The sequence below is a fragment of the Hemibagrus wyckioides genome, linkage group LG16 (assembly GCF_019097595.1).
Source record: "Hemibagrus wyckioides isolate EC202008001 linkage group LG16, SWU_Hwy_1.0, whole genome shotgun sequence".
NCBI classification, from domain to species: Eukaryota; Metazoa; Chordata; class Actinopteri; order Siluriformes; family Bagridae; genus Hemibagrus; species Hemibagrus wyckioides.
In genome coordinates, this window is record NC_080725.1 from 21299403 (window position 1) to 21312251 (window position 12849).

Genomic DNA, 12849 nt, shown 5'->3' on the forward strand with positions numbered 1-12849 from the left:
GGATAGACTCTGGATCCACCATGACCCTGACCATGAACGAGCAAATCCATTAAGGAATGAACCTAAGCAGGTATTTATATATTTTATGTAAAAGGTCCAAAAGATGTACTCTCGAGTCTAAGATCCTTAAAATGGTTTCTTAAAATTCACCCTCATGTATATAATTATTGTTTTATGGCTTACAAAATTGGCAGTTGCTTTCAGTGTAGCCTGCTGTATATCATATCCTTAACAGTTGGCCAGAAGAGGGCATTCAGATTCTGCCTGACAAAGTTACCGGAGCCGCATCTGCATTTCTGCCCGTTCACCGCGCGCGGGAGAAGAGGAGAAACAGTCGCGCGGAGGAGGAAATCCTTTCCTTTAACACCCCAAAGTGGTTGTTTTGTTTTCCGAGAGGATCGTAGAATCCCTGTAGAAATGTCCCTCGGCGATTTTTTTATCGGGGGGATTTCTTTAAAAAAGAAATTAATAAATAAATAAACCGACGCTGTCGCTCGTGCTGCCGGTGGAGCCGTTGTTTTGCGTCGCTTGCGCAATGTGCCACGACGCTGGCACGCGGATTGATGCCGGAACGTTTTGGAATTTAGCTTAAACTTTTTGTCCGTGAAAGGAAAAACAAAACGATTATTAACTTGGATGTGGAGTCTTTTGAGTCTTCGGATAAATGGCATGTTTTTTTTTTTTTTGGTCTTTCTTCGCGCGGACCTTGACGGAGACTCGGTATATTTAATGTGACGTTTTGTCGGAGCCGTTCTACGACATGCTGCATGGTCACGACGGGGGAACCGACACACGCGGATACCGGATATCTTCGACGCGCTCGTGCTGCGGCGGAGCTCTGATTGCGTCGCGGAACCGGCGGTGGCTGCTGCGCGCGACGGCTCCGGTTTGCAGGCTCGGAAAGACGCGTGCCATGCGGATGATTCGGGACGCAAGACGCATATGAAAACCCCCTACCGACTGTCGACACCGATGAGTAAGTTTGCTTTTAAACGCAAAGCAGTTGCATGCGCCTTTTTATTTCTTTTTTCCCCCTGCTCTTTTTATTTCATTCAGCACGGTAGGCTACTCATGATATCTGTCGGTTTTGTCAAACCGAATTTCGTGAATGTGGAATTTCGTTTCTTGCAGATAGTTTAAGATTTCATCATGCAAAGCCAAAATCTGCGAAAACGCATCAAATCGGGTGCCAAGAGCATTTCTTGAGATTTTCAGAGGGTTAGAGGGTTTCGCGAGCTAAGATCTTGGAATTATGGAAGCGGGACAACCTGACGGAGCGCGAGCGCTCATGATGGAACGACTGGGATGTTTGATTCTGCTTAAAAACGTCAAGACGAGACGAGATCAACATGTACCGAGTGTGTAGCTCTTTCATTTTTCTGCGTCAGTCAGGCAGACTTGGGGCTTTTCTTAATTTGATACTCGGTGCGCTCGTGGGTGTAGGTGTATTGTGTGTGTGCGTTGTGCGTTAGAGACTGGTGTATGTGTGCGGCTGTGCGCGCGAGAACGTGTGTGCGCGCGCGTGCGTGTGTCTGTGTGGGTGGATGAGTGTCTGAGAGTGTGATGAAGGCGTTAAGAGCATTAAACGCAACATTGTTCCCCCATGAGGCAGTTCGTTACACACTCGTCTCTGTCATATCCATTCGTTAATTTTTGTTCTTTGATTTTTTTTCCTGCGGTTGACTTCTTGAACTGTGCTTCTCGTGATTTTTTAAAAATTCGTAATTAAAAGCTCGGTGTATACGCAGAACCTAGAAACGTGTTGCACGGGCGTGTGTGTGTGTGTGTGTGTGTGTGAGGGTGGATGCTCGTGTGCGGGATGGCAACACCGAGCATCTTATTGTGCAACATGTGCAGCAAAATTCAGCTAGTTATTTGGATGATGAATAACCTGCTCACGTCCCTCTACGATTCTCTGTGAAATTCGTTTAAATATATTATTGGCATGTAATGATAATCGGTCCTTCGGTCTTTTGGTTTATCACGATACCAAAAATGAACGATATTCTGGTCCGGAATCAGTCCTGTAATCCGTTGAGAAAGCTTGCTTCAAGAAAGCTCCAAATGCATCCTTCATGCTGAAACGTTCTTGTAATTTTCCTCAGTAAACTTTCCCTAGGGCAATAAATAAATAAATAAATACATAAATAAATAAAAAAATAAATATGTTTTTAATGGCTGATAAAACATTTATTTATTTATTTATTTATTTATTTATTTATTTGTTTGTTTGTTTGTTTATTTATTTATTTTATTTTATTTTGTCATTTATATATTTATTTTATTTCATTATTTCTTTTTGTTTATTTTAATTACACATTTATTAATTTATTCATAAATTAAGCCATACCAGTAAGTTCAACATTCAATATTTCATAATAAATATAACACTAGCACGTGCCTAATGTATATTCATGAAATGTAAATGAAAGCCCTTTTATCACCCCAATTAAAACTGGCATTATAATTACGAAGAACAACCGCTTCGGTTATCTTATAACACATATATATTGAATGGAATTAACCAAAGACAAATACATTATTTAGACTGAAATACTTCATAGTGTGCGCTGAATGGATGCAGATACACATAGTAAACTTTGTAGAATAAAATAGAATAAAAGGTTAATATTGACATACAGTGTTCGTTTATTCATCCTTAGTAACTGCCTGGTCTTTGGCATAATGGTGTAAATTAGTCTACTTTGTGGAAACTACTGTAGAAAATATTGCAAAGCAGGCAAGCAAAATAAAGGTATCATTTCATGCACATCTTTAGCTGGGACCTGGTGTGATGTAGGTGAGGTTGAGGAACAGTCAGAGGCAGAATTTTACACACCATGCTGACAGTGATGAAAAACATCTTGGGTTTCCTAGTATTTGCAGGGCCACAGTGGTACAGTTCATATATATATATATATATATATATATATATATATATATATATATATATATAATCCAGTATGGGTCACACCCTTTCTGATTTAAATCTGGAGACAGATGCAGATGAGAATATTGAGATATATATATCTAGATCTATATATATATATGAGAATATTGGCGTCCTAATCAGATACAGATACAAATATACAGGATAGATGCATTGCATCAAACCCATGATATGTATAAACTGGGTCAAAATGTGCCATTAGGCTAATTTTAATGGTTGCACTGAATACTGTTATGGCATCATAGAGGGCAGTATAGCTGTACTATGTGTAGAAATAAGAGTATAAGATTATATTCTCTTTCAAACACTCACTCTAATTACTGATATGGCATAAATGACTGCAGATATTACACCTGGGAATAATCTGATTTTTCACGACATACCTCCAGTACAAGGCTAATTGCATAATGAAGCTCAGTGTCACCTGCATGTGGTGATCCATCCATTCCATCCATTTTCACCTATCCACATTATAAATTAAATGATATAATAAACTGATAACAGCTGAGGCCATGGATTAATGGTTTAACTTAATTCAATTTACTGGGTCCAAGAGTAGTTCTTAGACCTATTCATGAGTCTAGAAATTGGATAGCGATCTACTATCTACTAATACGAGCGTAATGCTATTACATTGGGTGGAGAACAAAAAGTGTGCACCGCTTATGAACTTGAACTTGTAAACAAGTGTTGAATCAGTTTTATTGCTCAATTTATGCCTTATCGTATGTGAGAACAGGATCTAAATGTCTCATCTGCTTATGATAGTAACTCATTTGTGCAAAAGCTGAAAGCATGGCAGCAGCAGGTCCAGGCGAATGGAAGTGATTTGGTTGGCTGCCACTCATTTAAGTAGTAATTGTGATCTAATAGAGTGGCTCTGGTATGTCTTAAAACCTCTCTCCCTTCATGATGCAATGAGTTAAAGTCCAGTTGTAGTGTATAATGGAAGGTTCTCATGGAGCGTTTGCCATTATTAGAGATGAAAAATGAACAAAATAAGCTTTGACAGGACTAATTCAAGCACTCAGCATTGTTAATTAGATCCTGTGTGTGTCCAATGAATGAATATGTTAGTTCTAAGATGGAACAATGAACAGTGATGCAAGAGAAAGATGAAGGCTTAACTTCTTTTTCTTTAACTCTGCTTTCTTTCAGGCTCTGCCATGCGACGGCGATGGTTTGTGGTGCTGCTGGTGCAGGCATGGCTTTCTGCGAGTTTTTCTAACGGTGAGCGGCCATGTCCACGGAGCTGCCGCTGCGATGGCAAGATTGTTTACTGCGAGTCCAGTGCATTCCGCGACGTGCCAAAAAACCTGTCTGGTGGCTGTCAGGGCTTGTCTCTGCGCTACAACAGCTTGGCAAGCTTGCGTGCTGGCCAGTTTGTTGGCCTCAACCAGCTCATTTGGCTCTATCTTGACCACAACTACATTGCAACCGTGGACGCTCGTGCCTTTCAAGGAATAAGGAGGCTCAAAGAGCTCATCCTGAGCTCCAACAAAATCACACTCTTGCATAATACCACATTCCACCTGGTACCAAATCTGAGGAATCTTGACCTGTCCTACAACAAACTGCAGGCACTGCAGCCAGGTCAGTTCCAAGGACTGCGCAAACTCATCAGTTTGCACATGCGCTCCAACTCCTTGAAGAATCTACCGTCTCGCCTCTTTCAGGATTGTCGCAATCTTGAATTCCTCGACCTTGGCTATAATCGTCTGCGCAGCATCACACGTAATGCAATGTCAGGCCTTGTGAAGCTGACGGAACTCCACCTCGAGCATAATCAGTTCTCCAAAATCAACTTCTCCAACTTCCCTCGGCTTTATAACCTCCGAGCTCTTTACCTGCAGTGGAATCGCATCCGGACCATGAGCGAGGGACTTACATGGACCTGGAGTTCTCTACAGAAGTTGGACCTTTCAGGGAATGACCTACAGGAGCTGGAGCCAGAGGTCTACAAATGTATGCCAAACTTGCAGACACTTAACGTGGATTCCAACAAGCTGGTTAACGTCTCTCAGGAAGTTGTGTCGGCTTGGATATCCCTGAGCATGATCAGCCTAGCTGGGAACATGTGGGACTGTGGACCTGCCGTCTGCCCCCTGGTAGCTTGGCTGAAAAATTTTCAAGGGAACAAGGAGACTCCCATGATTTGTGCCTCACCCAAAGAAGCTCAAGGTGAGAAGGTCTTGGATGCTGTGGAGGCAAGTGGTGTGTGCAAGGTCAGTCATGTTACTCCCTCCTTTGCTAGTTCTACAACTACCCTCTCTGGTGCCCCTGCTCTGAACGCAGCCCTTCCCTTCGCACCTACTCTTCATTCCGGAGGAAGCAGAAGGGGCCAGGGTACACCTTTGCAACATCCCACACCTTCAAGACCACCACAGTCTGATGTCTCTCAACCTGAGCAAGATTTTGAGCCAGTGTCCTTCCACAAGATAGTGGCAGGGAGCGTCGCACTGTTTTTATCTGTCGCAATGATTCTCCTTGTGATTTATGTGTCATGGAAGCGCTATCCGAGCAGTGTCAAGCAGCTGCAGGAAAACACTTCAGCTGCCCGCAAACGTCGAAAAAAGTCTAGGGAGACTGAACGTACGCTCAGCACCCCCTTGCAGGAGTACTATGTGGACTACAAACCTTCAAGCTCCGAAGCTACGGATGTTCTGGTCAATGGAACAGGGCCGTGCACATACTCCATATCCGGTTCCAGAGAATGTGAGGTATGACTCTACACTTCTTGCTACTTCTGTAACCAAAACCTTTCCACTGTTTGGCAATGAAAAAAAAGAGCTCAGTGTAAATTGCTTTTAGAAAACTGGTGCTGTGATTTTGGTTTTGTCATTTTGTCGATTCCATGTTGGCGGCCCAAAATATTTATAAGAGTGAGATGTCAAATACTTTTAAGGCTACTTGGCTCGGACTGTTTTTTATTGATTTCTGGCAAATGTGTGCATTTTGATTTCAGTATGCAAAAGAATGTGATTTGTTGTATTTGTTCAGAGTCATTTTGAAAAATACTGCTGTATTTGCAATAAATATATGCTGTCACATCAGCAAATATGGTCCCATACGCTGTTCACCTGTACAAATGTACTTTGTTAAACAATGTTTGTTTTAATGTTTACGAGTTATGACAGACTTGTGCTGAAAAAAAAAAAAACACGAAATGGAGTTGATACAATGCCTTCGAGTGTGTTCAAAAAAGTGGAGTATCATTGATACTAGAAAACAAAAAGTAATTTAAGGCTTTGATGCATTCGATTGCTTTTGGACAGTGAAGTGGTACAAACACATGTTATTGCTTTTTATTTTTCTTACCATGGAAGTACTTCAACCAAAAAACTGGCTAAGATCTTAATTTTCTTAAATGCTAATGGTATTATGTTTGCTTCGCTAGCAGTTCTGAGTGAAATATTATTCCAGGAAGCTTTTCATACATTTCATTTCATACATTAAGTAATGAATTTGTTAACAACAACATTTTCATCCAGACCCAGTCCCAGACTAAACAAAATGCACACTGGAGAATAATTATAGCGCCGTGAGCAGTTTATTGTCATGCACAAACCAAAGATAGCTAAAGTTCAGAAATATTTGATATATTGTGTGAGAAATATTTCTTATCCAAAAGCCACAAATAGGTCAACTACACAAGATGGAACTAACCAACAACAAATACAGCTACAAATACAGAGATCATAATGTGGAACCTGCTAATTGCCAGAATTGCCAGACTGATGGTATTATCATCAAATCATGGATCATAAACATAAAATCCTAGATCTATCATTAGCAGATCTTTATCAAGAATTTGCTGTTGCATTAATCTGTTATAGAATTTGGCTAATAGTTTTTTTTATTTATTTCTTAAACAGTGAAACAATCTTTAAAGACTGCTGAAAAAGCACAGTATAAAATGTGAATTTGTGCCCGTTGGCACTGGTGTTATTAAGTACGGAAATAAATAATTCAGGTATCATCTAACCCTCTATAACTAGTCATGGATTTGGACTTCAAACACAGTACTGATGAGCGAGTCTCTCTCTCTCTCTCTCAAAAAAAAAAAAAAAAGCCAAGCCCTTGTATATGCTTCAGTGACTGCTGGGTCTTGTTGCCCGTTTGATCTGTTTTTAATAAGGTTGTTAGATTGCCAGTGTAGCGATCGCATTACCAGAAAGGACAGTGCTTTTTTGTCTTTTTTTTATTATATTTTTTTTTACCTCTAACAAGCTTCCTCGAGCAACGTGAGTCTGCTGATGGTGTGTGTAACAAGATCATCCTGCCCTCTTGTTTTCGGCAGCTTTTTAGCTGTTGCTGTTTCATCCATGAGCCTAAAAGATGCTTCAAATCCAGACCTTTGAATTTTTTTGTTCGAATCTCCCTTTCGCACTGTCTAGATATCTATTTTTAATAAGCAGTTTCTTTGTAAATCTTCTTTAAAGCGCATTCCTAAAAATCCAGATTTTTAGAAAGACGAATGCGCAATGCTTAAAACAACACAATACGTCGCGTATGGAAATGAGTGGAGACTTTTTATGATGGTTATATTTATGGTGATGGCGTATTTTTGTATTCAGCTGCACTAGCTGTGACTCTTCCTCCCTGTGGGTCTTGGAAACCTGTCAGCTCCTTGCAGGGATGTTAGCCTTAGCTGTAGCCAAACCGTCTGGCAATGCCACAGAAGAGACACTTGGACACATGGAACCTAAATAGTGCAGGAGGAGAAGATGATAGACAGATAGACACGATGAGAGTTCGGTAAACAGGTAAGGGAAAAAGACTGACAGAAAGGGGAAGATGGTCAAGGCCACAGAGAACTCCTGGATTTATTCGATAAAAAAAAAAGATTTTCTTTTCAGAAGGCTCAGCAGTGTGTGGTAGACTCCCACAGATTAGGCTCATTTGCTTTGTGACTGATTCATCGAGACATTGTTCATAGCAGCTTTCTGCGTCTTATTTGCTCTTCATCTTGGAGCATCCTCAGGGCATTCATCTAGCACGCTAGCTACATAAATGAGCTACATGAGATTCCATTAGGTTAGTTCATTTGAACCAGAGAGTGATTTTAATCGTTAGCACACTCCAAATCTGACAAATAGTGCAATAAGCAAATCGCACGCATTTATACGATGTAGTCTTTGCTTTGAAGTGAAAGTTTGGGCCAACATTTTTTCAATACTTACATGGTATTGTATTTTTATTTCTTTTTCTCCATCAAGAATGATAGATGGCCAGTGATGGAAAATCTTACTGCAAGGTACATCACAGGGCATCTGCTTACCTACAATGCTTTCCAGAATTATTGGCACCCTTGACACCAGAAATATGTTATAAAAACTAATCAGGAAGATGCCAAATGATTAGTCAATCAAATACACAGGAAAAAAAAATATATATATAAATGAGTATACAAATATATATATGAGTTCGCTGGAAGCTGCATCTCTACAGTTCAGGTGCTAGGAAAATGGTAGCTCAGTGGTTAAAATGGGGGACTGCTAATTGAAAGGTTCTAAGTTCAAATCCCAGGATCACCAAGCTGCTTGCTTTTGAGCAAGGCACTTAACCCTTAAATGCTAAGCTGGTGTCTGTCAACTGCTGCAACTGAATGACATATGCAGTTAAAAACAGGATTAGGTGCCATCAAGTGCCATAAGAAAAATGATTTACTTAATCTATAAGGAATTGGACATCCAGGCACAACAAGGAAAGTCTGATGATCTATAAGCAGAAGTGCAGTGTGGAGTTTGGGTCAAGAGTTCTAATGAAGATTGGTGGACTAGGATATTTCAGCCCAAAATATTTTTACATATATGACATGGTGGTCATAGATAGATCTTTCAAAAATATATCGAACCAAACATACATTTAAATAAATGCTAAAAAATGTATTTATAATAATTTCAACCTTACTGAAAAGCTGAACATATACTTTCATGTTAGGTATAAAAAAAAAATAAAAATAAAAATAATAATAAAAAACACTGAGCTGATCAGGCATCACAATTGTAATGTTTATTTATTTATTTATTTAGCTATTTATTTATTTAAATTTTTGTTCAAAATTTTTGAAAGATTTATTTATTTTTTAATTTCTATCACGTCACGAAGGTGCCGATAATTCTGAAGGAATGCTTTTATTTCCTTTCCAATCTAAAAATGATTACAATCCTTAGATCCCGGCTACCGTTTATGCCGTGAAATTGTTCTCTCTAGATGCTTCGAATTAAACCCTAATCATCCAATTGTATAGGTCGTGATGTAACGAGGGACATTTTCTGTGTTTCCGATTCCATTTTGTCTGTAAGTGTGAATTGTTTACGGCGTCCTCACTCTCCATCTCCTGCGGCGGACATGATGTGGTTGGGCTGCTCGGTGGTGCAGCCGAGTCGAAGTCACCTGGTGATTGATGAGTCCTGTTCTCTCTGCTGCGGTTCGGTATTCTGCTCACACACCTGACTTGCGGGTCTTTTCACATCACACTAACGAGCTAGATTCAAACATACGTTTTGGCTTGCTTTAGGCTTTTGTCTTGGAAACACGCATACTCTTGACACCTTTCTACCCTCAGCGTCTTATCACGAGTGACAAGAAACGCCAGATAAAGAGTGTTTAGGGAGAGAGAGAGAGTGAGAGAGATTCCTCTGTCCTAACCTTGAGAGTAGCTCGCTTTGGTAAAACAGGTGCTTCAGTGAAAAACTTGAACATCCTTGGTTGTTAAACGTAATTCCGGGATACAACATGGATTGATTTGAAAAGCAAAGCAATAAAGATGTCCTTATTGATGGAACTGACAGTGTCCACGGTTAGGATTTATTGCCCTTGTGAGTTGTACAGTGCTGCTCAGGAAGCAGTAATGAAGTGTTCGTCATTCGCTAGACCTTGCAACAGGGTGGTCTCGAGTTCGGGCTGATCAGCAAACTCGACGACTCTACATGTGTTAAAAGCAGAGTGGAAAAGGATAATGAGGCAAACTTGTCAGAGAGATGAAGGGGGCTGGGCCGTCGCTTCCTGTCATGCGGGTCTACATCTTCACTCCCTTCCAGCTGCAGGATCCTCCACCTGCTCAGACGCTTCACTTTCAGACCTTGAATTGTTAGGAGCATGAATTATGCATGATGAATAGCTGATTAGCCTGCAACTTGATGTGTCAGAATTTTTACCTGTTGGCGAGGCTTGTCAGGAAAGTCTCTCTGGGGGGCAGGAAAGCTACAGCTGCTGAAAACAGCTTATTTGGAGAATAATATTATTTGATAGATTAAGAATAAAGGTCAGGAACATATCATACAAGCTCCATTTACATATTCAGGCAGCTCCAGAAAGACTAGCAAGAGAATATGCTAAGCTTGCAAACAAACAAACAAATAAACAAAACTATGAAAAACATGTTTTATTATTTTTTTTATACCCATAAGAAGACAGAATAGTTTCATTTTTTCCAAAACTTGGATTCTCTTGGAGCACAAAAGAATTTATTTATTTATTTATTTATTTATTTATTTTTCTGTCAGTCTATCTATCTATCTATCTATCTATCTATCTATCTATCTATCTATCTATCTATCTATCTATCTATCTATCTATCTATCTATCTATCTATCTATTTATTTTTTAAGTTGTTTCAGTCTACAGTGTCCAGGAACTCTTTTTTTTTTTTTGCATATGACCCTGTCCTGTGTTTCCGGGCTAGAAATATGAGGTCGAGTACATCTTAATGGAAAATCTTAATGCCATGTATCACACGGAAAAAGCTACAGAAGTAGGAGATGGTTGTTGATCAAAGTCAGGTAATAGATATGAAGAAGGCATAAACTTAAAAATACAGGGCTTAATAATACTTATCTACTACTACTACTAATTATAATAATAAAAAAGGGTCACATTGGATCCGATGTCCTTCCAAAAAACAATTCACCAGCATGTTTTTTGGAAATGGAAGCAAACCATAAAACCCGGAAGAAACCCACATGGACATGAGGAGAACATGTAGAAGTCCACACAGGCAGTAACCTGAGATCAGGGTCAAACCAGGAACCCTGGAGCCATCCTACGTTGTAGTACACCACGCATTTGCCCTTCAGTACAAATATACATTAGTTTAAATCTAAACATGTTCTGCATTTAAAGTTTTAAACCCTCTGACTTATTTACTACATACATCCACATACAGAAATGTAGGAAAACCCCTGCCCACGCTGTGTTGTAGTGTGTGTTTACCCATTCATACTCTCAAAAGATTTGGAAAGCATTCAATATTTATTCTTTTTGCTTGTGAGCAATTAGGCCAGTTGTGAGGCCCTTTTATTGTGCTTTCCGTTGTAGTCATGCTGCATTCACATTAAAGGCTTAAGTTCTGAGTCCTTAATGCATGCAGATTTCAGACTGCTCCATTTGCTTTGGAGGAAACAAGAAAACACATAAATAATGATAACTTTATTCCATTTTAACAAAATGAGAGATTAATCACCATTAGGCCAGACTCTAGTTTTTTTTTTATCTATCAAATTGATGATTTGTGTAGCTTTGAGCCCTGCAAATAATGAAAATGGACTAATCCTCTCAACAGGAGAAAGCAATTGTCAAAGATTAATATGTGTGCCACCAATCTGGTTATCAGGTCAACACACAAAAATAAAAATAAATAAATATCGAAAAAGCATAGAGAAGATTAAGGGCAGTTTTCCATATGCTCACTGACCGCAATAAGAGACTTCTTTTGCACCTGAGGATGATTCTATAAGCTCCTAAACTGTGTCAAGTGTTTGAGAACAAACTAAGAATGCAGCGATGCCACCTGGGTCTTTGTGTTCTGCTGTGAAAAATGGATTTCATATGCATGCCATGTCTTTGTAAAGTGAGCGAAGGAAGATTTCATTATAACGCTACCTCTGTACAGCTTGTATTTTATTACTGAAATATTGGAGCTGAAATAGCTCTTCACCCCTTTCCCTGCTGCTCTATGTTGTTATAATGGAAGGCCTGGATTGAAGAAGACACAAAGGTGAATACGCAACAGAAACAGGCAAATGTGCAGAAAACGAGGGGCAGGTGTGTTTTCGGAAGAGCTGAAGGGTCTGGGTAAATGTGGAAATATGTTTATATTTCGTATGTTTCTCAAAACAATTCCCATCTACATGAACAACTTTAACGGAAATATGAGCATGTCAGCCAAGACGGTGGTTATAGTAGGTCATAATGTTTTATGTCAAACACCTCAAGGGTAACGGGAAGAGCTGTCTATTGAGTGAAAAACAAAGTGACGGCAACATGGCCAAAATTAAATGAATAAACTTTATTATTATTATTATTATTATTATTATTATTATTATTATTATTATTATCATTATTATTATTATTATTATTACAGTGTAGGGGTTTATATATGTATACAAAGACAATGAGGTCAAACTGCTACTTAAAGATACATATGACTACAAAATGTTTGTGCTTTAAGATCCAGTTGAAAGCCACTATTGGAAGATACGGTCATGCCATTTTGTGTGGACAGGATCTACATTTTTGTATTTTCATTTATACATGCGGTCAGTGTAAGACAGACAGTAAAGAATGAAACTGTGAGAAGAAGTGAAAAGTTCATTTCGATCATATAGCATGAAATGACAACAATGTAGATATTATCCATATTTGAGTTCTTGTCTCAGACAAGACATGGACCATGTCTTGCTCCCTCAGAAAAAGAAAAATACTTCCCTATTGACTTTCAGCCTCTTGGTGGTTCAGTGGCAGGATCCAGTGCTCTCATTGCTGTGGCCAGCTAATCCAGCCGTTGAAAAGATAACTCACAGTGCCGGTCCCAAGCCGAGATAAAAATTAGAGGGATGTGTCAGGAAGGGCATCCAGCGTAAAACCTGTGCCAAATCGAAACATGCGGACCAAAC

At 39.4% G+C, this 12849-nt stretch overlaps 1 protein-coding gene across 1 annotated transcript in view; it reads left to right on the forward strand.

Annotated features, from left to right (window-relative positions):
- The first annotated feature begins 288 nt into the window (after positions 1 to 288).
- The window catches only part of LOC131367365 (leucine-rich repeat transmembrane neuronal protein 4), a 132515-nt gene continuing 119954 nt past the window's right edge, over positions 289 to 12849 (forward strand). Inside the window, exons 1-2 of the mRNA XM_058412740.1 lie at positions 289 to 976; positions 4109 to 5670. Of these exons, the coding sequence (XP_058268723.1) occupies positions 943 to 976; positions 4109 to 5670 (1596 nt within the window). The 5' untranslated portion in view covers positions 289 to 942. The remainder of the gene's footprint in view (positions 977 to 4108; positions 5671 to 12849) is intronic.